Source organism: Rhinolophus hipposideros (genome assembly GCF_964194185.1).
Source record: "Rhinolophus hipposideros genome assembly, chromosome: 10".
NCBI lineage: Eukaryota > Metazoa > Chordata > Mammalia > Chiroptera > Rhinolophidae > Rhinolophus > Rhinolophus hipposideros.
Window position 1 is genome coordinate 85,725,307 of NC_138056.1, and position 25,073 is coordinate 85,750,379.

Sequence of the window (25,073 nt, forward strand, 5' to 3'; positions counted from 1 at the left end):
ACTGCAGTTTTATTCATAGCAATCATGTTGGAGAGTTGGTATTTAGAAACGTCGATGCCCTCAACAAAGGACTTGAATGCAAGTGCACGTTTAATAACTTCAGTATCTTCCAGCTTGAACAGTGTTGTCGATCTTAGAGAAAGTTCATATCACTGAAGGAAGCCATCCAGCCAGTGTTGTGGTGCTTTGAATTCTTCTCGGGATATTTCTAACTGTGGTGCCATTGCGAGGACAAATGCTTGAATGTCAGCCCTGCGCACAACCAAATCCTTTGCTCTCCTGTCAACAATCCATTCACTGATGTCTTCCAACTCAGGAAATAATGGTTGCCGACCAGATCCATACTTGCACTTCTTAGTATTTCCCTCCTCTACCTGTTGACTGACGTTACCGTACTCTGCTCGCCATTTTCGGACCATTCGGAGATCCAACTTCTTCTCCTTGCAGAAAGCCGTAAGATTCTTGTCCCGGGAGTCCTCCACGATTCCTTTCTTGTGCTCGACGGAATAGCTCTTTCTTTCTGCACTCATCTTGTCTGGGAGTCAAAATATTATTCCCTTTAAATCTACCATTAAATCAAGTGTTAACTGAAGACTTACGAGACAGGAGTGACAACAAAAATGATGACAATTAAGAATGATGGTCCACACAAAAGGGATGAAAACTTGCAGGCACCAAAATTCAGAAAACGTTTCTTTATTTCACACAAATGCATTAAGTACGTCCGTTACAACACATGATGTACTAAATTATGAAGATTCATATTAGACACAAGTACGTCCATTCCTTATCAAGTGCACACGTTATCCGTGCGTTATGTCTGTACTCTGATTGGTCATTCGGCAATAAGTCTCGAGTTCATCTGTTTATGTAGGTGTTTACCTGTCGTCCAAAGGCATCCTCTTGGGTATTTACAAATATTTAAATGTAAGTTATCTTATCATTTATTTTAAGTATTAATGTCAATAATATTATTTATTTCTATTTCATTGTATATTAACATTATTTTATAGTTCAATATATCCCTCATGTGTTGCAATGGATGTACTAAATGCATCCGTCTGGCTGACAATCTTAACTGGGGCTTATTATTGGGGTAGGGCTTGTATTATGAGCATCCTGATAAATCATGCGAGGGCTTATTTTCCGAGTAGGTCTTATTTTCAGGGAAATATGATACCATCCAAAAATTTTCTGATATCCTTGTTTTTAACTGTGTGGCTTGTTGAATCAAAGCTGAATTTGATACAAGTACAATATCAAATCCGTCAAGAAGTAACTCATCTTTCTGGGCTTCAGATACTGAACAAGCAACTCCTGATTTCATCCAAACCCTGTGGATGTACTATTTTTCACCCAAGAAATTTCAGATTTTGACAAGAGAATCATTCTGCTGAATAACATGTTGATGGGGAAGTGAGCATACACAGACCTCATCTTGTAACAGAAGCCCAATGTAACACCCTTGATCATGTTCTATTCATGACTACAGATAGTGCAAACAGCAGCCAGTTCCTTCCTATTTCCCCATAATTTGTCAACCCCGAGCCTCTTCTTTTTCTTTCCAAGGAGGCTGAGTTCTACATTGATGCGATTGAAGTCCCTCCATAGGTTGCCTCTACCGTTCACAATAACTGTGCATCCCTTCAGAGTGATGTCCACATTTTCTGGAATGTCCACTATCTGATTGCTGAGGATGGTCTTCATCCTCACGGTAGATGCAGCAGACAGCCAGTTTTGTTGTTGTTGTTGTTGTTTTTTACTTTATTTATGGTTTCTATGCACATTTTACAAACATTTGCATGTAGTAGAATTCACTGGTCTTTTATGGCTGCTAGGTTGTTTCGTATTTAGAAAGGTTTCCCCTACTTTAAAATTATTCATTTTAAAAAGTTCTCCCATGGGCTGGCCAGGTGGCTCGGGTAGTTAGAGCTCCATGCTCCTAAATCCGAAGGCCACTGGTTCAATTCCCACATGGGTCAGTGGGCTCTCAACCACACGGTTGCTGTCAACTACTCGAGTCGCTCAAGGGATGGTGGGCAGCGCCCCCTGCAACTAAGATTGAACACGGCACCTCGAGCTGAGCTGCTGCTGAGCTCCCAGATGGCTCAGTTGGTTGGAGCACGGGTTCTCAACCACAAGGTTGCCGGTTCTACTCCCGCAAGGGATGGTGGGCTGTGCTCCCTGCAATTAGACAAAATGGCAACTGGACCTGGAACTGAGCTGTGCCCTCCACAACTAAGACTAAAATGACAACATGAAGCTGAATGGCACCTTCCACAACTAAGATTGAAAGGACAACAACTTGACTTGGAAAAAAGGCCTGTTCCCCTTCCCCAATTAAAAAAAGAAAGTTCTCCCATGAATTCCTCTAGCATGCTTATGGTTTTATATTATACATTCAAATCTTTGATGTATCTTGAGTTAATTTTATAGTAAAGGCCTAACACATCAACTAACTTTTAAACCACATAGTTACCCAGTTATTTCAAAACTGTTTTTTGAATGATCCATCGTGTGCTTATCAATTTTAAATGCTATGTTACCACTCCACTCTCACCAGATTGTAAACTCCAGGAAGGAAAAGACTTGTATATTTTTTACTACTGTATCTTCAGGAACTAGAACAATGCTGGAACAAGATAGGCACAGCAGTGTGTGTGTGTGTGTGTGTGTGTGTGTGTGTGTGTGTGTGTGTGTCAAAATATACTTAAAATTTACCATTTAACCATTTTTAAGTGTACTCTTCAGTGGCATTAAGTACATTCACAATGTTGTTCAACCATCACCACTGTCCATTTCCAAAACTTTTTCATCATCCTAAACTCCATACCCATTAAACAATTTCTCCTTACCCCTAGCCTGTGGTAAGCTGTATTCTACTATTCTATCTCTATGATTTGTCTATTCTAGGTGCCACATTAAGTGGAATCATACAATATTTGTTCTTTTCTGTCTGGCATCTTTCCCTTAGCATAATATTGTCAAAGTTTATCCGTTATAGCATGTATCAGCATTTCAGTCCTTTTAAGGCTGAATAACAGTCTGTTATATGTATAAACCGTATTTTGTTTATCCACTCACCTGTCAATGGACATTTTGGGTTGTTTCCACCTTTTGGCTATTACAAACAATGTTACTGTGAACATTGGTGTGCAAGTATCTGCTTAAGTCCCTGCTTTCAATTTTTTGGGGTATATATACCCAAAAGTGAATTTTCTGCATAACATGGTAAATCTATGTTTGACTTTTTGAGGAACCAAAGGTTTTTCCAAAGTGCTACACTATTTTACATGCCCATCATCAATGCACAAGGGTTCCTAGTTCTCCACATCCTTACAAACACTTATGTTCCGTTTTTTATAATGTTTGGCTTTTCATTGTTGAGTTGTAGGAGTTCTTTACATATTCTGGATATTAACCCTTTATCAGGTACAGTAGTCCCCCCTATCTTCAGTTTTGCTTTCTGCAGTTTCAGTTTCTCATTGTCAACCATGGTCCAAAAACATTAAATGGAAACTTCGAGAAATCAACAATTCATAAGTTTTAAATTGCACCATTCTGAATAGCATGATGAAATCTCATACCATCCTGCTCCATCCCATGCTCCCTCTCACTCCATCCCACCCAAATATGAATCAGCCCTTTGTCCAGAGTGTCCACGTATCCATGCTGTATACGCTCCCCGTCCATTAGTCAGTTAGTAGCCATCTCAGTTACCAGATCGGCTGTTGGTATCACAGTGCTTGTGTTCAAGTAACTCTTATTTTACTTAATAATGTCCCCAAAGCACAAGAGTAGCGATGGTGGCAATTCGGGTATTCCAAAGAGAAGCCATAAAGTGCTTGCTTTAAGTGAAAAGGTGAGTATGGTACACGACATTTTGAGAGACATCACATTCACATAACTTTAATTACACTATGCTGTTATAATTATTTTATCATTAGTTACTGTTAATCTCTTACTGTGCTTAATTTATAAATTATCATAGGTATGTACAGGAAAAAAACAGTACATGGAGGGTTCGATGCTATCCACTGAGTCTTGAAACATATCTCCCGTGAGTAAGGACTGCTGTATATGCTTTACAAATATTTTCTCTCATTCTTAGAATCTTTTTATTTGTGCAGCACTTTTTACCCTTGAAAAGGGTTTCTATTCCGTTTGTGAACCTCAAAGTAACCTTGTAGGATATTGTCTCCACTTTACAGAAAAGAAAACTGAAACTCAATCAAACATAGTACATTTTATAAATGAAGAAGCGAAACGGAAGCAAACTCATACACACAGAGAACAAATTGATGGTCGCCAGATTGTGGGATGGGGTGTCTTTGGTTAGAATGAATGAAAAAATCTGAAGGGATTAAGATGTACAACCTGGCAGTTATGAAAACAGCCACTGGGATATAAATTACAGCATAGGGACTATATTCAATAATATTGTAATAACTACATATGGTGTCCTAGAGATACTAGTCGTATATGGGTGATCACTTCATAAGGCACATAAATGTCTAATCATGTTATACACTGAAACTAATATTGTATGTCAACTGACACATTTAAAAACAACACATTTTAAACAGCATATTTTAGCACACTGCCCAGCAACTAATAAAAGCCCAAACTTTTCGGTTGTTATTGCCAGTGTTGCTTCAGAGCTCATAATCCATGAAGAGTAACAGGAACCGCTTGAAAAAGACGTAAGACCAGTGGGAAAATGGAAAGCAGAAGCCCCCGCGGCGGCAGCAGTGCGGAGACCAGCGAGGCCCACCCGCACGCCACTCGGCGGTTCCCCGACGCACGTCTCGTCTCATTCGGCCCGAGCCCCAGCTGCCGGCGGACCGGAGCCTACCCACGCGGCCCAAACGCACGGCCGCTTCCGGCCGCTTCCGGCCACTTCCGCCGCCCCGCCAGGCGGCGCCTGCGCCGTGCGCGTGTTTGCGAGCCCGCTGCCCGCGCGGGGCGTCTCACCCCGTTTCCGGCGCCCGGATGAGGTTCCCCAAGGCCTGGCGCCGAATCGTGATGTAAGCTCCGGTTGCCGGGCTGAGTCGGAAGTTGGAGCCCCTCGGCCACTGATATTCTGTCGTGTGTTGTCGCTGCTGGCCCTTCAGGCTCTGGTAAGAGAGGCAATAGCTGGAGGGGAGGGGATCGTGGAATCTGCAATGGGATTTTCTTCTCCTGGTCGGATGCTGGTCCCGGCCTCTGCACGCCTGACCTCCTCCAAATTCCTGGTCCTGTGCCCTGCTCCGTGAATTGCTTCGCGACCCTGGTCTGGGGAGCGCGTGCATGCTCCAGCTTCTGCCATCTCTCCCCCTCGCCGTTCCCCTCCTGGAAAAGGCCATTGTCGTTCGCTGCCTTCCTCCAGAACGAGCGCGGAGTGAGTGGGTCCCCCTCCTTGCCGCGAAGTCCTTACGGAATCCGGAGGGGTAAAATGTAAAAAGTAAGCAACAGATACCAGATACCAGAGAAGATACAGTTAAGCTCGAGTCGCAGTCACCAAACCATTTGAAAACATACGGCATGGTGTTGACATTTCCTAAGGAAAGTGACCAGTCCACCCCTCAGAACTCTCCTGGCACTCTGCTTCGTGGATTTAGAAGACGCCTCTAAAATTGAGTAGCCACAACTCAGGAGCTTACATTTGGTGGGTCTCCTCTTGGGGATCAGTTGTTCTATCCCAGAGTAAGGACACGTTTAGTCTCCTTGTCATGACTGTTTCGGTCTCCCATGGGAGCCCTTCTGAGATAAAATGGGACCCAGGAGGGAATGCTGTCTGCCTTTTGACTTGATATCCTTCTAGCTTGCTGATGTATTGGAAGGACCTGTTCTCCCAGTAGAGAGGCCTGAGAGTATTACTGGGTGACGCATACAATAATGGAAACATTTTTTAATTCCTTTTTTTGTTTGGTGTATGTATTAGTACTCACCAGGACAGAGACCTTATGGAGTATGATTTAATAGAGCTTGGTTTTGACAATCCCAGTTATACAGACTACTCCAAATGTTTCTGTTTAAAAGCAATACCAAGTCTGATGTTAAAACATTTGTGTGCTCGCCTCTTTAAGAGCTGACAGTGGCCCTTAAGGAATTAGCAGTACTGTTTATAAACAAAAGGTTGAATCAGGGGAGGGTGAGAGGATTTTGTAGGACTGGAGGCAGGCAGCTATTACAGATAAAGACCCTTGTAGGACTATATCAGAGTGGAATGTCTTTTTAAGGACTTTAAAAATTGAATCAAATCCAAAAGCTTTAAGAATTGGTGGTTGTACCATCTCAAAGGCTAACAATGGGATAGTTCTGTATGTCTGTATGGCAGTTGAAAACAGCAGACTATAAATCCCCAGTGATGTTGAATATTTAAACAAAATATCAAGGTTCCATTTTATCAGACCTTTCTTTTGGAGTGGATGATGTCTAGGTACTCTTTTTACATTTGTAAGACCATTGAACAACTCTAAACTGACATCTCCACAAAGGTTCTCATCAAGGAATTAGTCCTCCCTTTTCCTGTAAAACTTTTCTCTTAAGTGGTTACATGGTGTTAGCCCTTTTTCTATGAAAATAGTTTGTGCACAGATTTGAAGTATGTATGGAAAAGATGAGTTTAGTGAGATAGGCAAAAACCTCATTTTTCAAAAAGACAGAAAACAGATGACAACAGATTTATGTCTGTTCTCTACAAATGCTGAGATATCATAGAGCCACCTGTCTGATACAGTAGCTTGACCTCCCACTGCAATCCAAGACAAATAGTAAAGCCCTTACTGTAAATTAGGCTCATGGTGCTGTTATTGATTATGAGGTCAGGAGTAATTACGTATAAGATTGAATCATTCAATAAATATTTATTTGGGATATTGTGATTATGATATATAATGCCAGATACAGAAGACAAAATAATCAGATATGAACTTGTACTCCAATTGCTTACACGCCAGCAAGGCAGAAGATCTGCATTAGGAATACAATGTAGAAAGTTATACATCTTATTAAAAATACAGATAAAATGTAATGGGACTTTAGCTTCTTTATGTAATGTGACAATATAGTATTGAAAAAAAGGAAGAGATAATGCCGTTTGTCATGATAAATCCTCTTTATCTCTCTTGATAGTCATAAGAGCCTTTCTTGTGTCCTACATTCCTTTCAACTTACAGTTGAACTTTGAATAAATGGGTTTGAACTGTGCCAGTCCACTTACATGTGGATTTTTTCCAATAAGTACGTACAGTACTATAAATGTATTTTATCTTCCTCATGATTTTCTTAATATTTTTTCTCTAGCTTACTTTATTGTTGGAATATGGTATATAATATATATAACATACAAAATATATGTTAATCAACTGTTTATATTATTGATAAGGCTTTTTGTCAATGGTAAGCTATTAGTTAAGTTTGGGAGAATCAAAAGTTATAGGTGGATTTTTTTACTGCATGGGGAGTTGGCTCCCCAACCCCCATATTCTTTTTTTTTTTAATTTAATTTTTTTATTTATTTATGGAATGCTTCACGAATTTATGTGTCTTCCTTGTGCAGGGGCCGTGCTAATCTACTCTGTATCATTCCAATTTTAGTATATGTGCTGCCGAAGCGAGCACCCCCATATTCTTCAAGGTTCAACTGTACTTCCTTTCTGCATAGACGGTGCAGACGATACATCTCCTTTGTACTAAGCTGAAGTCTTTCCAGCTGTATTTTCAAAATCCCATTCAAACCCTCTTACACAACATACGGAAATCTATTGGCTTTTGTAACTGGGGAAAAAAACTTTCCAACTCTCATTTCTGTTTTCCTATACGTTGGCTCAATTTTAGGCTATGCCTTTCTAGATGGTGGAAAGATGGCAACTCCACATTTATATCTTAACCAGCTTAGCAATCTAAGCAGGAAAAAAGAGTTCCCTTTTCCTTAGATTCAGCCAAAAGCCTGAAGCTCGTGTTTATTGAATTGGAGAGGCCTTGCTAGGATCTTGTGCCCACACCTAAATCAGTCATTCTGGCCAGAGAATGCTGTATTCTTTTTAGCCAGGCCAGATTCATATGCCCATTCCTGGAGCTAATGGGTGAGGTCATCCCCTTCTAAACATGTGGACTGGGAATGGGATGGATCCCCAAGAGAAAAGTGTGGTTGTCATGTTGATGAAAGAGAATCGTGTTTTGGAGACAGAAAACAAGAAGAGCTCACAACACTTTTTTGCATTCCTCTGGATTTCACAGTACTTTAGGATAGAGGTAGGATGGTAGTCAGGTAACTGATATAATTCTTGATGCCTCTATGTGAATTAAAGGTAATAATTAGGTTTATGCAGTAGTTAAATGGGGAAATCCTCTCCAGAATTATTGTTAATTTCAGCACTACATATGCTTTTTCTGCATTAAGCTCAACTAAACTATAAAATACATAGAGCAACATCTAATAGTTCAATTTATTGAAGCAATAAAGCCCAGCACCATGCTGAGAGGAGACTAGACTGCGTGCCTAAGTCATTACAGCTAATTAGCCATCAGCTTTTACCCAGAAAACGCGACAGAAGAACGTGAAGCAACTGGTGGAGATGCCTCAGAATTGTCAAGAAGTGTTATAGTCTCTCTTCCTCTAAAAAATAAGAGTAACTTTTCTGACTTGCGTTAGCTTTTGTTAATATGATTCAGTAAGGAGTCTTACTTCAATAAATTAAAGGTAGACCAAATGTTCATTTTTCTCCTTTTCTTATACCCTTGCCCCCACTCCTTCTAAGGCCTCTTCTTATGGCAGTTCAACATCCTTGTAAGCAGAATACCCGTATCGATTGTCTCTTCACACTCTTTTCAGGGTTGTATTTCTATATTGTGGCCTTAAAATTTCAGGAAGGGTTGTGTTTCTATACTGTGGACTTTCAGGGAGCTCTGCTCATCCTGTTATGCCACGAAGTCCCCCTGGCGCTTGGAAATGAGAGAATATAATCAGAAGAGTACAAATGTAGGCTCAGTCAGCTCCACTGGATACCCTGGAGGTATATGTCTATTTCACATTACACATTAGGAATTTGTGTTTCTTCAGTATTGTAAAAAATCAGATAAACAGCAAAAGTTACATATAGAATTAAACAAAAATCACTTAGTTTTTTTTTCTCTTATAATTTTCTTTATTTCTTTCTTTTTTTTTAGTTTTATTTTATTTTATTTTTACATCCCTCACACCGTGAACCCCCCTCCCCCCATCCACCACCACCCCGACCTCACACCGAGCCATCACATTATACACATAAAATTATAGTTGGCATTCATTAATGTCCAGTCTCTGGCGTACAATGCCATGCAAAGGTCACTTAGTTTTTAGTGGAGGAAATATCAGTAGTTGAAAACCTAGGAGTAGAGATTGATTGCTAATATATATTTAAAACCCACTATGTGCTGCTATCTCATTCCTATCCTGGTTTGCCATTTCATGTCTTAAAGGCTTACATTTAGTTTACATGCAGCTGAGGAATAAATACAGTGGTACCTCGGTTTTCGTAAGTAATCTGTTCCGAAAGACCATTCGAGTTCTGAAACGTTCGAAAACAGCCGACAGGTAGGCCTCAGGATCTTGCGCTCAGCGGAAGCCGTGGGACATATTCCATTTCCGAGGTGTGTTCAAAAACCGAAGCATTTACTTCTGGGTTTGTGGCGTTCATAAACTGAAATGTTCGTCAACGGAGACGTTAGAAAACCGAGGTGCCACTGTAGTTACAGAAGCCTGAGCAGGTGCCACCTTATGCTCATGGTGAATGAGAACTAGCCGGCCAGCCTAGAGATCTCTGGGAAATCCATATTTCTTGTGGTATTATTTTTAAGTGCCACATTGTTGTTACAATTAGTAGGTGAATTCCCTCTTTGACTTCAGTAATTCTTTCTACTTAACCTATTTTTTAATGGTATAGCAAATAAAAACGTCAACAGATAAATGCATTCCAGTTTTTTTCTAAGCTTTTGGTTTTAGCCACCGCTAAGCCAGGCCCACTTGTCCAATTAGTAGGTTTGTAACCACTTTGCCAAAACATCTTGAATCTTGGAACAGGAACTGGAAAGTCTTCCCCTAAGCTTTTAAAATATGTTGTATTTGTGAAATAGGAAAAGAAACAACTATGGGTATATTACGTACAACTGCTATGTTATCTGACTTTCTGTATCTAATACCTGTCCTTTTCTGTCTGTATCTAATACCAGCCCCTCCCCCAAGGTCTGGATGGAGGACATTTTAAAGTGAAATGACAGACCAGGAGAATAACAACAACATCTCAAGTAACCCCTTTGCTGCTCTTTTTGGCTCTCTGGCTGATGCCAAACAGTTTGCAGCAATCCAAAAAGAGCAGCTGAAGCAGCAATCTGGTAAGTGGTGGAGCCAGAGGCAGCAGATGAGATGACCTAGAATGGGGTCTTCCCAAATTAAGTATTCTTAATTACAACTAGAATTTAAGTTTGGGGCAGAAGATGTTTTTTGTTTGCTTAGGGCTTGAGTTGGGGGGTTTTTTGTTCATTTTTGTTTGTTTTGTTTAGGGGTCCTCTCCTCCCTGTCCTCCCCCGTGCGTAAAAAGAGACCAGATAACAGGTGGCTCCATAGTAACAGATGTCAGTTGTGATGCCAGACTGTCAAGCTGTTTTATTTTAAAAATTATCTAGTAAAGGATATTTAAATAAATCTTTCCTAAACTGAGGTTGTAGGCAGAGGTAGGAAAGCAAGTCACACGCAGCTATAGAAGCAGACGTGTACAAGGAAGAATTATAAAGCTTTTTGGCCTATAGACAAATGAGACTTGTTCTTAAGCTCAGTGCTTCAGAGTCTGTCTCAAGCAAAATGCTTCTTTTACTACATGGAGTGGCCACTATCGTAGCTTACCGCCAATAGAACAGAGTTCTAAGAAAATCAGATCCTCAGCCTTAATGTGAAAGAAAATTAGAATAATATCTCACTGATCAGAAAAATAGTTTTCCTCATTTAGGACCCAAGTTAAGATCAAGCCTAGCTTCCACCTATAAGGAGACATATAGACTAGAAGAATTAGGATGCTTCTCAAACTTATTACTGTTCTGAGGGTATTCACAATCTTTCAAGCCAGAAATTGCTCCCCTTCTACCTCCAAAAAGAATAATAAATAGTATTTTTCTTTTCAGGAAAGGAAAAATGTATATTTTCCCTTGATTTTATTTCAAGTGTTCAGATGTGGGGCTGAGTTGTGGCTTTACTCTCTGATTAGGATTGAATAAAAGGGCAAGGCATGTGAGTAGTAGAAAGCGTGATGGATGAAGCAAGGGAGAGATAAATGTAATGCTGATTTTTTTTTTTTTTTTTTTTTTTTTTTAATAACCACTTGCTGCCAGAGAGGCTGGGAGAGAAACAACAGGCAGTGCATCCTAATGCCGACTTTTTAATGTGATTGAAAAAGGCAGGTTTGGGTCTCAGTCTCTGAAATCTCTCTCCCAGATTTCTAGGATACAAGCCCAGAATGAGAATCTGTGGATTAGGAGATTGTAGCAGAGAAAGGAGAGTGAGGAATAGGGAAAATAAAATGTATGACTATGTGGTTAAGGAAAATTTTGCTAAATAGGTTCTTAGCTCCCATCAATCTTAGGAGTTCAGAGGAGAAGTTAACAGCATATGAGTAGAGTGACAAAATGCTTGTCTTTCTGACTATACATGGACATAGGCTGGCTAGAGTTGGGAGCATTGTAGGCACCAAGCAGTGGCAACAAATCAGGTACATGCTCTTGTGTTACTATTTTGGCATTTCACTCTCTTAGTTTGTTTCCACTGAGTTTATCATGCCACCAGGTCTAACCTGTTTTCCACCAGCAGTTAGTACTCTGCCAAAACCTTTGGCCTTCTATATTGAGCTTCAATTTTACTAAATTCACACACTGAAGCAGTTCTGAGAATTTTGCCTGGACTTTCAGGCAAAAAAAAAATCATTTTTTCTATAGCGAAAAGCAGATACAGACTGGTGTGGCTTTTGGTGAACAACACTACTTTTACACTCATTCAGCATGAGTGCCATTCTGAAAGGCAGTCTTTTAAGTTGTTAAAAAAAAATAATAAAGGGATTTAACCAACAAGAAAAAAGTAAATTAGGGGTGTCCGGTTAGCTCAGTTGGTTAGACTGCAGTGCTCTTAACACCAAAGTTGCCAGTTCGATTCCCACGTGGACCACTGTGAGCTGCACCCTTGAAGCTGATGATTTGCATTCGCAGCACGATTGAAAACAACGACTTGACTTGGAGCTGATGGGTCCCGGAAAAACACACTGTTCCCCAATATTTCCCAATAAAAATTTTAAAAAGGAAAAAGTAAATTAGAAAGAAAAAGAACAAAAGATATTAACAAGCAATTTATATACAATAATCCAATGATTTTAAAATGCATATAATTAAAGAAATGCCCATTGAAACAACAATTCGTTTTTTACCTATGAAATTTGTGAAGATTTAAGCAGGCCCTTTCTCGTATACCATTGGTATGCATGTAAAAAGTGTATTTCTGGGGTAATTTGGTAGTATATGTTAACTTTTAAATGTTCAAGCTCTTTAACCCAGCAATTCAACTTCTGTGAATTTAGTCTACAGAAATACTCATACAAGTGCATAAAAAGAGTAAGTTATACTTGGTGCGGTATTGTTTGAAATGAAAAATTGTTAACAACCCAAATGTTATCAGTTGAGAAGTAGTTACATAAATCAGTGTGTGCATACAATGAAATACATTGCAGCTGTTGAAAAGAATGAGGTAGGCCTATAAATAAACTAACAGAAAGGTGTTGGTGCTGATTACATTTAAAAAGCAAGCAGATAAGCAGTAGACACAGTATGATCCTACTTTAAAAGAAAAAAAAAATAACAGTCATAGTAATAAACATTAGCACCAGAATAGGAAAAAAATCTGGAACATTTTGCTAATAATAAGGGGTTGTCCATAGGGAACTGATTCAGAGGAGACTTTTTACATTATATTTTCCTGTGCAGTTTGGAATTATTGAAACAAATGTGTTCTCTTAAAATCAGGAAAAAGCCATATATTTAAAATAATTAAAGGCATATTGATCTATTAGGTAATTGTTCACTATGAGTCTGTAGGGAAAATAATGCTGCTTACTTTGGCAATGTGGAGTACAATTAATTATAAATAGAAAGAATAAAGCTCTTGATTTGTAAAATGTGGTAGGATATTTAACCAAGGATATCAGACTCTTGTACTTTAAGATGTTGCCTAATAAATTTCAATATCAGAAATAATAATAATCCAATTAAAAGGGGCAGAGGATCTGAATAGACATTTTTCCTTAAAAGACATATAGGTGGCCAACAGGTTGATGAAAAGGCAGCCAATTATCACTAATCATCAGGGAACTGCAAATTAAAACCACAGTGAGGTATCACCTCACACCTGCTAGAATGACTATTATCAAAAAGGCAAGAAATAGCAAGTGCTGGTGAGGATGTAGAGAAAAGGGAACCCTTGTGCACTGTTGGTGGGATTGCAAAATGGTGCAGCCACTGTGGAGAACAGTATGGTTCCTCAAAAAATTAAAACTAGATCTGCCATATGACCCAGAAATTTCACTTCTGGGTATTTATCCAAAGAAAACAAAAAATACTAACCCAAAAAGATACATGCAGCCCCGTGTTCATTACAGTATTATTTTCAAATGCCAAGATATGGAAACAACCTAAATATCCATCAACACGATTGGATAAAGAAAATGTGATATATACATGTGCCTGAATATTATTCAGCCATAAAAAAGAAAAATATCGGGCTGGCCCTGTGGCTCAGGCGGTTGGAGCTCCATGCTCCTAACTGTGAAGGCTGCCGGTTCGATTCCCACATGGGCCAGTGGGCTACCAACCACAAGATTGGTGGTTCAATTCCTCTTATTCCTGCAAGGGATGGTGGGCAGCGCCCCCTCCAACCAGCAATGGCAACTGAACCTGGAGCTGAGCTGCGCCCTCCACGACTAAGACTGAAAGGACAGCAACTTGACTTGGAAAAAAGTTCTGGAAGTACACACTGTTCCCCAATAAAGTCCTATTCCCCTTCCCCAATAAAATCTTAAAAAAAGAAAAAAGAAAAAAATATCTTGCCATTTGTGACAACATGGATGGACCTTGAGGGTATTACACTAAGTGAAATAAGTCAGACAGTTAAAGACAAATACTGTATGATTTACTCGTGTGAAATCTAAGGAAAAGAAAAAGAAAATTCATACATAACAGAGAACAGGCAGCAGGTCAGAGGGTGTGCAAAACAGGTGAAAGGGAATCAAAAGGTACAAACTTTCAGTTACAAAGTAAATCATGGAGGTGTAATGTGCAGATTGGTGTTAATACTATATTATATATTTGAAAATTGCCAAGAGAGCAGATCTTAAAAGTTCTCATCACAAGAAAAAAAAAATGTATAACTGTATGGTGACAGATGTTAACTAGACTCATTTTGGTGATCATTTCGCAGTATATACAAATATCAAATCTTAGGTTGTACACCTGTAACTGAATAATGTTATATTTCAGTTTAAAAAGTGTTGCCTGACTTAAGATGTTCACTAATTAGCTGATTAACTTGTTTCACATTCAAAATTATCCTCCTTTTGGTTACATTTATCATTTTGGGTAGTATGCTTGGTTCTCTTAAAAGAGGAGTGTAACTGTTAATGGCTTACATTTTTTTGGCAGATGAACTCCCAGCTAGCCCGGATGACTCAGATAATAGTGTGTCAGAGAGCCTGGATGAATTTGATTACTCTGTGGCTGAGATTAGCCGCTCATTCCGTTCACAGCAGGAAATATGTGAGCAACTCAACATCAATCACATGATCCAAAGGATCTTCCTGATTACTCTGGACAATAGTGAGTTACAGACTTACAGCCTCTTTCTGTTCTCTTTCTCTTGGGCTAGGAACTTGCTCTTAGAAATCTATTGTATCTAATGGTTAAACAAACCATGCTTCCTGGAACACGGAGCTTGTATTTCAGTGAAGCTTTTAATGTGACCTAAAATCAGTATTTAGACACAGATACAACTTTCATTCCCATTTTGATACTGACTGGCTATATAGCTACTTGTCTTTACTATCTTACAGGGGAAATGGGAATGGTAGCCAAATCCATTTTCTTCTCAGAGGTGACCTAAACATTTGGATGGAAGCTTCAAGAGATGTCAGACAGTATTTTCCCTCTGTGCCTTATCTGTAATTAAACCCAAAGTTAGTGCTGATGTCTGGAGATTACTCTTTAAATGTCATGATGTTGGATTTATAACAAGACCACGCCCTTTAACTGAGGGAAAGAAAAAAGATTTAAATGTTTAGATACTACTTCGTATGTCGAGATCCTTCTGATATTACCTGAGTCAAACTTGGAGTTCAAGAGAGGTGCTGTCGAGATGAGTTGTCTGTTATAAAACAGAAGCATTATCCTTAACCTACCACATTAAAATTATTTCCCAGGTGACCCAAGCTTGAAAAGTGGGAACGGCATCCCCAGCCGCTGTGTGTATTTGGAAGAGATGGCAGTAGACCTGGAAGACCAAGACTGGCTTGATATGAACAACGTTGAGCAGGTACCACACTTATGTTCCTTATGGGCACCTTCAGCAAAAGATATGGGTGCCTTAGCCATGCAGCTGAACTCTGCTCGCCTTCTCCAACCATGACTCTGCTTACTTCCATCTCTTACATTGTTTGTGGTGTTCCTCTTTTGGGATCTTCCTGTCTACCATGGCCATGTGTCCACATCTACCCATTCTTTAAGACCCACTTAAAATGCCACCTCATTTACAAAGCCTTGTCAGGTAGGAGTTGTTATTCTCTCCTCTAAATTCCTAGAATAAGCTATCTGTGCATCTCTTATAGGAATTGACACTTTCTGTCTCATGTAGTGGCTTTTTTATGTACTCGTCTTATCTCCCCTATGAGACTCTTAAATTGTTGAGGGCAAGGCCCATCTCTTTCTTCTTTATGTCTTTTCCAAAAGCAAAACAGGCATTAGGTAAAATGCGACTAGGTACCTAATTTAATGTTAATTAGGAATAAAAGTTTGTTGTGGAAGACACTTGACAACTTGTAGTTTAACTTTGCACGTTTAAATTATCTTCATATAAGTCTGAGTGAGGTCAGTAATCACCTCACTCTGCAGAGTAGTAGATTTCGCATAAGTTTAATCGCTAATTCTCCACACCATTCAACAGATTTCTTTTAATGCTTACTCTGCTAGGGGTTATACTAAACATGTGAGCTTGGCTTAGGATAACTTTATATATACAATTTTGTTTGTATATATAATATTTTCTAAAGTCATAAGACACTGAGCCCTATTTTCCCCTTCACTCTATATCCTGTGATTCTCACAATAACCTGTGTCAGAATTACCTTTTACATCTTAATGTTCTGTGGCTAACTTTGCAGTGGTTTAGTATTTTTTTATTTGTTTTCCTTAATAGGCTGTCTTTGCTCGCTTATTACTTCAAGATCCAGGCAACCACTTGATAAACATGACTTCTTCTACAACGTTGAATCTCTCTGCTGATCGAGATGCAGGAGAGAGTCATATTTTTTGTTACCTTTATTCCTGCTTCCAAAGAGCGAAGGAAGAGGTAATAATAATAATTCCCACTGAGTACTGTATTGCCCTCTTGTGTGTGACTTTGCCACGTACAGCGGAGAGGTGGATCGTTCTCTTTTATATCAATGTATACACATCACAGTGTATCTAGAACTAGAGAGCAGTGGCACTATTGGGTTGTCCTCTAAAGTTTTAGTCTTCTTTCTGTGGCTTGGGGTCCACCCCTTTCCTCAGCGAACCAGTGCCTGTTATTCTGTCTACAAACCTCTTTAAAAAATCATACCCTTAAAAAAAGGTCTAAGAAATTCATTTCCACTGTGTAAATAATAGAGTAAGCTAAGCTCGGTCACTTCCAGGATTGGAATTCTAACGGGTGATTCTTTAGATCAAAGAATGAACTCTCATGAATTTTCAAGCATCCACAGGAGAGCAGTACTGTTTTGGGACACAATGTCTTTTCCATTCTATTTGCTGTGTGCACCCATGTTCCAGGGCATAGAACTAGATCCTCTTTCCTCTCTTTATATTGTTTCCAGATTACCAAAGTTCCAGAGAACCTGCTGCCCTTTGCGGTGCAGTGCAGGAACCTCACTGTGTCCAATACACGAACAGTTCTCCTCACCCCAGAGATCTATGTTGACCAAAACATCCATGAGCAATTGGTAGATTTAATGTTGGAAGCCATCCAAGGAGCCCGTGAGTACATAAGCAAGACCTCTGAGCTTCTAAATTTTGATTTCCAAATTTAAAATTCCTCTAACTGCATTGAAAGCCTCGGAGCCACTATGGTTCCAGTACAAATTAAGGAAGAGAGCTCACACCTTGACCTTCGGGGGGATTATCAAAAGTATGCAGAGAGTAAAGAGCCAGTATGTAAAGGCATCTAAAAAATCCCTGTGGCCTTCTTTCTCTCTCATTTGCCTTCTGTTAGATTTTGAAGATGTAACTGAGTTTCTGGAAGAGGTCATTGAAGCCTTGACATTGGATGAGGAAGTGCGGACATTTCCAGAAGTCATGATTCCAGTGTTTGATATTTTATTGGGCCGAATAAAAGATCTAGAACTCTGCCAGATCCTGTTGTATGCATATCTCGATATTCTTCTTTATTTCACTAGGCAAAAGGATGTGGCAAAGGTAAGTCTGAAAGGTGGTATATGAACAGCTGAGCTGGATTTTTAATACTTGATGCTTCCCTAGCCTGAGAGCACTATGATATTACCTATTGAATACGAGATGTATTGATTGTTGTATAGACTTAACTCTTTGAGGCCTTCTCACCCACCATAGTTATTTCGTCATACAGACGAATAAGTAGGATTTGTCTTCTCCTAGGTTTTTGTAGAATACATTCAGCCCAAGGACCCTAGCAATGGGCAGATGTATCAGAAGACCTTGCTGGGAATAATCATGAGTATCTCCTGCTTATTGAAGACTCCGGGTGTAGTAGAAAATCATGGCTACTTCTTGAATCCGTCTCGTTCCAGTCCCCAGGAGATCAAAGTACAAGAGGCCAACATCCATCAGGTGAAACTGTTTGTGGTGTATCCCAGCCCCCTCATCTTAGATTAAGTCAAGTTTCCTCAGGAAGCAGATGCAGATAAGGCTGCCTGAGCTCTGTGGGAAAGCACGTTGATCTAGTTGGCCTTCTACCATAATCGCGTAAAGAAATTGCCCTCCTTTTAGCATGTGCTAGCCGCAGAGGGTAAACCTTAGTGTGGTTTAAGAAGAAGCTGCTGCCATTCTTGGTCCTATCTGTAGCATAGCCTCTTCCTCGCAACCCTGGTTTTTCTCGCCAAGCTATTTATTATAACTTTAGCTCCTAAAATCTTCTGAACGCCAGTCTATAAACCAAATTTATTTCCTTTCCCTCCTTCCACCTGTGTCTTAGCATAAATTATAGTAGAGGCCTGGCCAACATAAGGCAGTAAATGGTTAAATTGGGGGTCGTTTAAATCTCCCATCATCACAGCTCTCTCAAGCAGAGGTTTACAAAGTACAACAGTGGCCAAATCCTGCCTGCCACCTGTTTTTGTAAATAGTTTTATTGAACACAGCCATGCCCATTCATATGTGTGTTTATGGCTTGATTTCATGCCACAGTGTAGAGCTGAATAGTTGCAACAGAGACCATATGGAATGCAAAGTTGAAAATGTTTATCATGTGGCCCTTTACAGAAAAAGTTTATCAACCCCTACTGTAAAGCTTTGTAAATACTATCTGCAGTTTGGTAGCTGATCAGGAAATCTCTCATAAGGGCCCAGAATTTTTTTTTTAATCAGAAATGGGGGGAAATAGGAGATAAGGCACAAGGAGAGTGAGGGAAAAGATTAGAATTAGCATATTTTTGGAAATTGCCAGTAGCTAAGGTTTGGGAGTAATAACTATTAGGATTGTGAAACTGGAATGTTCTGTGGTTATGTTTTCTGGTTAAACAGTTCATGGCTCAGTTCCATGAAAAGATCTACCAGATGCTGAAGAACTTACTCCAGCTCTCTCCAGAAACCAAACACTGTATCTTGTCCTGGCTTGGAAACTGTTTGCATGCAAATGCAGGCCGCACCAAGATTTGGGCCAATCAGATGCCAGAAATCTTCTTCCAAATGTATGCCTCGGATGCCTTCTTTCTGAATCTGGGTGCTGCTCTCCTGAAGCTATGCCAGCCATTTTGCAAACCCAGATCCTCTCGGCTCCTCACCTTTAATCCCACTTACTGTGCCCTGAAGGAGTTGAATGATGAAGAACGAAAAATAAAAAATGTACACATGAGAGGTAGGGGAGTACTGGGCTTCCCAAAATTGTGTGTGTGTGTGTGTGTGTGTGTGTGTTTAACATCTAAGGCATTCACTTCCTTATCCTTTCTCACAAAGGTGCCTCTTTCTCAAAGATGAGGCAGAAAGAAGACCTACTATAAATTTTTAAAGGATAGACTTTTAAAAATAAAACTGGTAGCTTTTAAATGTGCTTTAGTGGAACCTTCTCTCTGAATTTGGTGGTTTTGGGTATTCATTCATTCTTTGAATGAATGAAAAATACTGTCCCTGTCCTTTTTGAATTCAAAGATTCCAGAAAAGGGCAGATATATTAACCGATGATCTTAATCTGATGTAGGACTAAGCTATCAGAGCACAGAGAAAGGAATGAGTAACAAATTCTACAGAAGTTGGAGGTCTTCATAGCTGAGTTTTGAAAGATGAGTTGGGTTTATCAGGCAAAGGAGCAAAAGAATCCCTTTATACAGAGGGAATAACAAGTACAAAGGTACAAAGCTATGGAAAGTCTTGACAGAGGTACAGTGAGAAGCTCAATGTGGCTAAAGCAAGGGGTAGATGTGGGGAGGAGTATGGGAATGGCAGGAAATGAGTCTGAGGAGGAAGAAGATTGGGGCCAGATTAGAGAAAACTCGAACAATACAGAGAAGTGAAAAGAAAATAAATCATTCATAATTCTACACTCAGAATGATTCATGCTTAATTTTGGTGTATATATTTCCTCCCAGTATTATAACTTCTAATTATAAAAGTAATACATGTTCAAAAGCAAATAATCTTAAATATAGAAGCACAAAATAGATACAAATAATCCATTTTCTATTAGAAAAATCTACAGTGTTACCACTGCTTTTCATTCTTGGTGTTTTCATGATCAAGCTAAAGAAATGTAACTGCATTTCTGTAGAGAGTGAGAAGCCAAAAGATATTTTTAGACAAAGGAGTAGTAATGTGATAAGATTTCTTTTTAAGCATGTATTATTAAAATATATATATATATGTTACTGGTGGCAGTATGGAAGTTGAACTATATGGCAAAGAGACACTGGAGACCAAGATAGACATCTATGGCAAGCCATTTACTGTTCCTTTTAACTTCTTTGAGGTTTGGACAAAGAAACCTGTTTGATCCCAGCTGTGCAGGAGCCGAAGTTTCCCCAGAACTACAATCTTGTAACGGAGAACCTTGTCCTGACAGAGTATACCTTGTACTTGGGATTCCACAGGTAACGCTTTTGATGCCCTTAGGAAAAAACTATTTAGTTGTGCTGATGACTAGAAAGTTGAAAGTCTTATAATCTCACTTTCTGCTGAAGGGTCAGTGTAGGACCTAGTAGGAAAAGGGCATTATATACATTTACTTGTGTTTACATGAATTGGCTTTGTCCATAAAACTTGAATTTATTCTTAATTTTTGACCTGTTAGACTTTTTACAATTAAAGATACACTCGTGTTTCTCTAAGACTTGCAGATTTTTAAATCATTATCTTCCTGTTGTCATCTGAATCATTTTCATTTAACATTTCACTTTCTGCTCTTGAGTTTAGATTACTTATTACTCCTGATGAAAAAAGACCAAGCACTACTCTATGGTGTAGAGACGATATTGGCAACATTAAAGATTTATATGGGATTCTGATAATATCAGTAGGACCACAAAAGATCTATGTTTCAAAGATAAAGAGGATTCTAAAAGTGTCAAGATTTGAGAACTAAAGTGTATGACTTCCAAATATGGTTCTGGTTCTAGCTAGCTACATGTCATTCTATGATTTTTTTTTTCCTCTTTGATTTAGTTGATTGTGACTATAAGTGTAAATAAGAGGAGAAAGTAGCGACTCACTCATAGTTATAGTCCACAGGAAGGGGTGTTGAAGATACCAATTTTTAATACCTTCTCGGGATACTTAAATTGACACAGAGCATTTTTCAAAACTTAGCAAATTTCTGAGAAAATGAAATTATAAACTCATAGGTTAGGGTTTCTATCCCTGTCGTTGACATTTTTAATGAGACAATAGATAACAGTTCAGCATGTGTTTAACCTGTTCAACTGCCTACATTCATACACAAAAATGAATGTCATCTAGTTTCCCAATATGGGCTAGCTAACCCCAGACGTTGTCTACAGGGCCAAAGGCAATGATTTTGGACTGTAAACATAGAGACAGCTACCCATGACGTTGAATCATGGGTCTTTCATTAGAGAACATTTGGCTGATCCGTTGTGAAAACTAATTTAGTTTTGAACAGCAGAGGACGGGGTCCACAGCTCTTAGGCTGCATCCCAGGTGGCTGCTCATTTATGTGTGGCCATTACTAATCTAGAGTCCTTTCTCAGCAGCTGTGGTTCTCTTCTAACCATGGAAAGACTATCCATATCACCACGTCAAAGTATAAACATTGCACTTGTCTGTTGTGAACTATCCTGCAGCGCTTCTTATACTTTGCCTAATAGTTACTTATTTGACATCATAACAGCCTAGTTTACACCCCGTTCAACCAAGCTACTGTTCTATGAATGGTGCATTTCAGCTGAAGGCTGTTAACTATTTGTAATTAGCTTCAATTATGTTGAATACTTGGTAACATTTTCCCAGTGCCATGCTCCCTGCCTCTGTCTTGTCAATAACTTGTGAGTGCCTTCTGTGTTATCACAATTGCAGCTCTCTACATCCTAGAATACTAGAATAGTTAAATGAGGATTTGTATTTGCTGAATGGCTATACTCAACTGTCCATTTATGAGCCTCCTGACCCAGTCTCTTCTGCTTTCCTGGGGGCAGGTTGCATGATCAGATGGTAAAAATCAACCAAAATCTGCATCGGCTGCAGGTTGCCTGGCGGGAGGCTCAGCAAAGTTCTAGCCCTGCTGCTGACAACCTCCGTGAACAGTTTGAACGACTAATGACCATCTATCTTTCTACCAAGACTGCCATGACTGAGCCACAGATGCTACAAAACTGCCTAAATTTGCAGGTGTCCATGGCTGTCCTATTGGTTCAACTGGCCATAGGCAATGAGGGCTCACAGCCAATAGAGCTAACTTTTCCTCTGCCAGATGGCTACAGCTCTTTGGCTTATGTACCAGGTAAGCAAGCTCTCCCTTAGGAACTTCCTATTTATAACCATCTAAGTTTAACTGGGTCACTTTGGAAGTTTAATCCTCAAAATACCCGTCCTTAGTTATCATTCAACTGTTTTCGGAAAAACTACTCAAACTTGTAGATAATATCCTCTGGTGAAAGTAACTCTCCCTGTGTTACTCTTTAGAGGAAAACTCATCTGTTAGTTAACCCAGAAGGTTAGCAGATACTGTCCATCAAAATTAGATTATATGTTCTCGATCACTATATTGGTCATCTATTGCTGAGTGACAAATTACTCCAAAACATGGCAACTTTAAAACAACCAACATTGTCTCACACAGTTTCTGTGGGATCAGGCATCCAGGAGCGGCTTAGCTGCATGGATCTGACTTTGGGTCTCTCATGAGTTTCACACCAACCTGTCAGCTGGGGCCATAGGAATCTAAAGACTCGACCAGGGCTGGAGGATCTGCTTACAAACCTAGTAATGTGGTTGCTGGCAGACCTCGGTTGCTTGTTGGGCTCTTTTCCAGGCCACACAAGTCTCTCCTTAGGTTATAAAGGCTAACAGCTTCCCCAGAGCAAGTGACCAAAATGGAAGCTGTTAGCCCTTATAACCTAATCATGGAAATGATATACCATCACTTCTGTATGCCTCTGCGTGTACGAGGTGTGATCAAAAGATATAGTGAATGTTTAAATTTTAAAAATGTATTACAGTAAAATATACATTGCCATTGATCCCCCTCAGAATGCTTTCCCTCAGTTCGAACACACTTATCCCATTGTTCTTGCCACTTTCTGAAGCAGTTGTAAAAGTCCTCTTTTGTGAGTGTCTTCACCCTCCATGATGACAACGCTCCGTGTCACACATCGCTCTGGTACAGCAATTTCTGTCAAATAAAAACATTACATTGTGTCCTCATCCACCTTACTCACCAGATCTGGCATGGTGTGACTTCTGGCTCTTCCCCAAAGTCAAAATGATTCAGGACATCGAGGCAACCACAACAGCACAACTAAAGACACTCACGAAAGAGGACTTCCAGAACTGCTTCAGAAAGGGGCAAGAACGATGGGATAAGTGTTTGAAATGAGGGAGGGAATTTTGAGGTGGATTAATAGCAATGTATCTTTCATTGTAATAATTTTTTTATTTACTTAAACATTCACTTTATCTTTTGGTCACGCCTCGTGTCTTCTACCCTGGAAGAGTGTAGGAGGGGACACACAAGGGAATGAATACCAGGAGGCAAGGACCGTCCTAGAGGCTAAGTACAGTGTAGAATCTGTATGTACAGAGAATCAGATGTTTGGCTAATTCCAATGAATATTTTTCAGAATTTTTTGCAGATAACCTAGGTGATTTCCTCATTTTTCTCCGCCGGTTTGCTGATGACATCTTGGAGACATCAGCAGATTCCCTGGAACATGTCCTTCACTTTATCACCATTTTCACTGGAAGCATAGAAAGGTGAAGTGCTGAAAGTTTGATTCTGTCACTGTGTAGACCTGCAAAACATTTAGCAGACTTCTAATCTAAGAAATAAGCAAGTCTGATTCATAAAGGGATGCCTTCAGCAGTTGTTAACATTAATGAATCACCTGACCATCCTTATAGGTAGCCAAAAATCCCACTCTTGAGAAGCATAGTAAGCAAAGGACTTTGCCCACAGAGAATTTCAACTTGCATGTAAGGTTCCTGGTGGGAATTCCACTGTTAGTCCCTGGTTAAAATAGTTACCTCAATGCCAGAAACCTTGCCAGCAGCAGCCAGGTGCTAATGATCTTCTTATAATTATATGATAAAGTTTGCTCTTAAAATCCTGAGTTAGGGCCGGCCCGGTGGCTCAGGCGGTTAGAACAACGTGCTCCTAACTCCGAAGGCTGCCGGTTCAATTCCCATATGGGCCAGTGGGCTCTCAACCACAAGGTTGCCGGTTCGATTCCTTGAGTCCCGCAAGGGGTGGTGGGCTGCCCCCCCTGCAACTAGCAACGGCAACTGGACCTGGAGCTGAGCTGCACCCTCCACAACTAAGACTGAAAGGACAACCACTTGACTTGGAAAAAAATGTCCTGGAAGTACACACTGTTCCCCAATAAAGTCCTGTTCCCCTTCCCCAATAAAATCTTAAAAAAAAAAAAAAAATCCTGAGTTGGATAAGCAGTAAACTTAGGTAAGTGCTTTCTGATCTCAAGTTTTCTTATTCATAGCTTCTAGTCCTCTTTCCCAAAGGAACATACTCACTGACCTGTAGAGTTGCTTCTCTGATTTTTGAGTGCCTAGGCCAAAGAAAACAAGCAAGGTGTACGTAAGTAAAGATTTGCTCCACCAAGAAGAGAATGATCCATGGAGCCATGTCAGTGGGAAATAGGCAGAAGCCATTCCTTCACAGAGCTGAGCAGATGCAATGAGAAATCATAAGTCAGCACTTATTTATTAGGCACACATGGTATGCATTGTAAGAAGTGTAGAATAATTATATCCTGGCCTTTGCCTTCAGAAAGTTTGGAAAGGCAAGTTTATCCCAGATGAAACAGTCAGAGAATAGTAAGTAGTAAGTAATGCATTATCATAGAGCAGTAAACAGAATGACTAACATTAAGTAGAAACTTACTCACCCAGTACTTGGTGAG

At 39.7% G+C, this 25,073-nt stretch overlaps 1 protein-coding gene and 1 pseudogene across 3 annotated transcripts in view; one reads left to right on the plus strand and one right to left on the minus strand.

The window, feature by feature from the left end:
• Positions 1–1,163: 1,163 nt before the first annotated feature.
• On the minus strand, positions 1,164–1,707 carry LOC308503474 (large ribosomal subunit protein uL6-like; annotated as a pseudogene). The gene has a single exon. The product of its transcript is annotated as a large ribosomal subunit protein uL6-like (transcript).
• Positions 1,708–4,926: 3,219 nt separating this feature from the next.
• Positions 4,927–25,073, plus strand: part of UBE4A (ubiquitination factor E4A) — a 32,417-nt gene continuing 12,270 nt past the window's right edge. The window contains exons 1-12 of one of the 2 annotated variants that reach the window (XM_081063180.1): positions 4,927–5,120; positions 10,195–10,356; positions 14,692–14,865; positions 15,465–15,577; positions 16,457–16,609; positions 17,115–17,274; positions 17,510–17,712; positions 17,911–18,102; positions 19,015–19,348; positions 20,453–20,573; positions 22,134–22,438; positions 23,778–23,910. In XM_081063180.1, the coding sequence (XP_080919306.1) occupies positions 10,236–10,356; positions 14,692–14,865; positions 15,465–15,577; positions 16,457–16,609; positions 17,115–17,274; positions 17,510–17,712; positions 17,911–18,102; positions 19,015–19,348; positions 20,453–20,573; positions 22,134–22,438; positions 23,778–23,910 (2,009 nt within the window). In that variant the 5' untranslated portion in view covers positions 4,927–5,120; positions 10,195–10,235. Of the gene's footprint in view, positions 5,648–10,194; positions 10,357–14,691; positions 14,866–15,464; positions 15,578–16,456; positions 16,610–17,114; positions 17,275–17,509; positions 17,713–17,910; positions 18,103–19,014; positions 19,349–20,452; positions 20,574–22,133; positions 22,439–23,777; positions 23,911–25,073 lie in introns of both variants that reach the window. The other variant, XM_081063181.1, reaches the window with a different exon arrangement.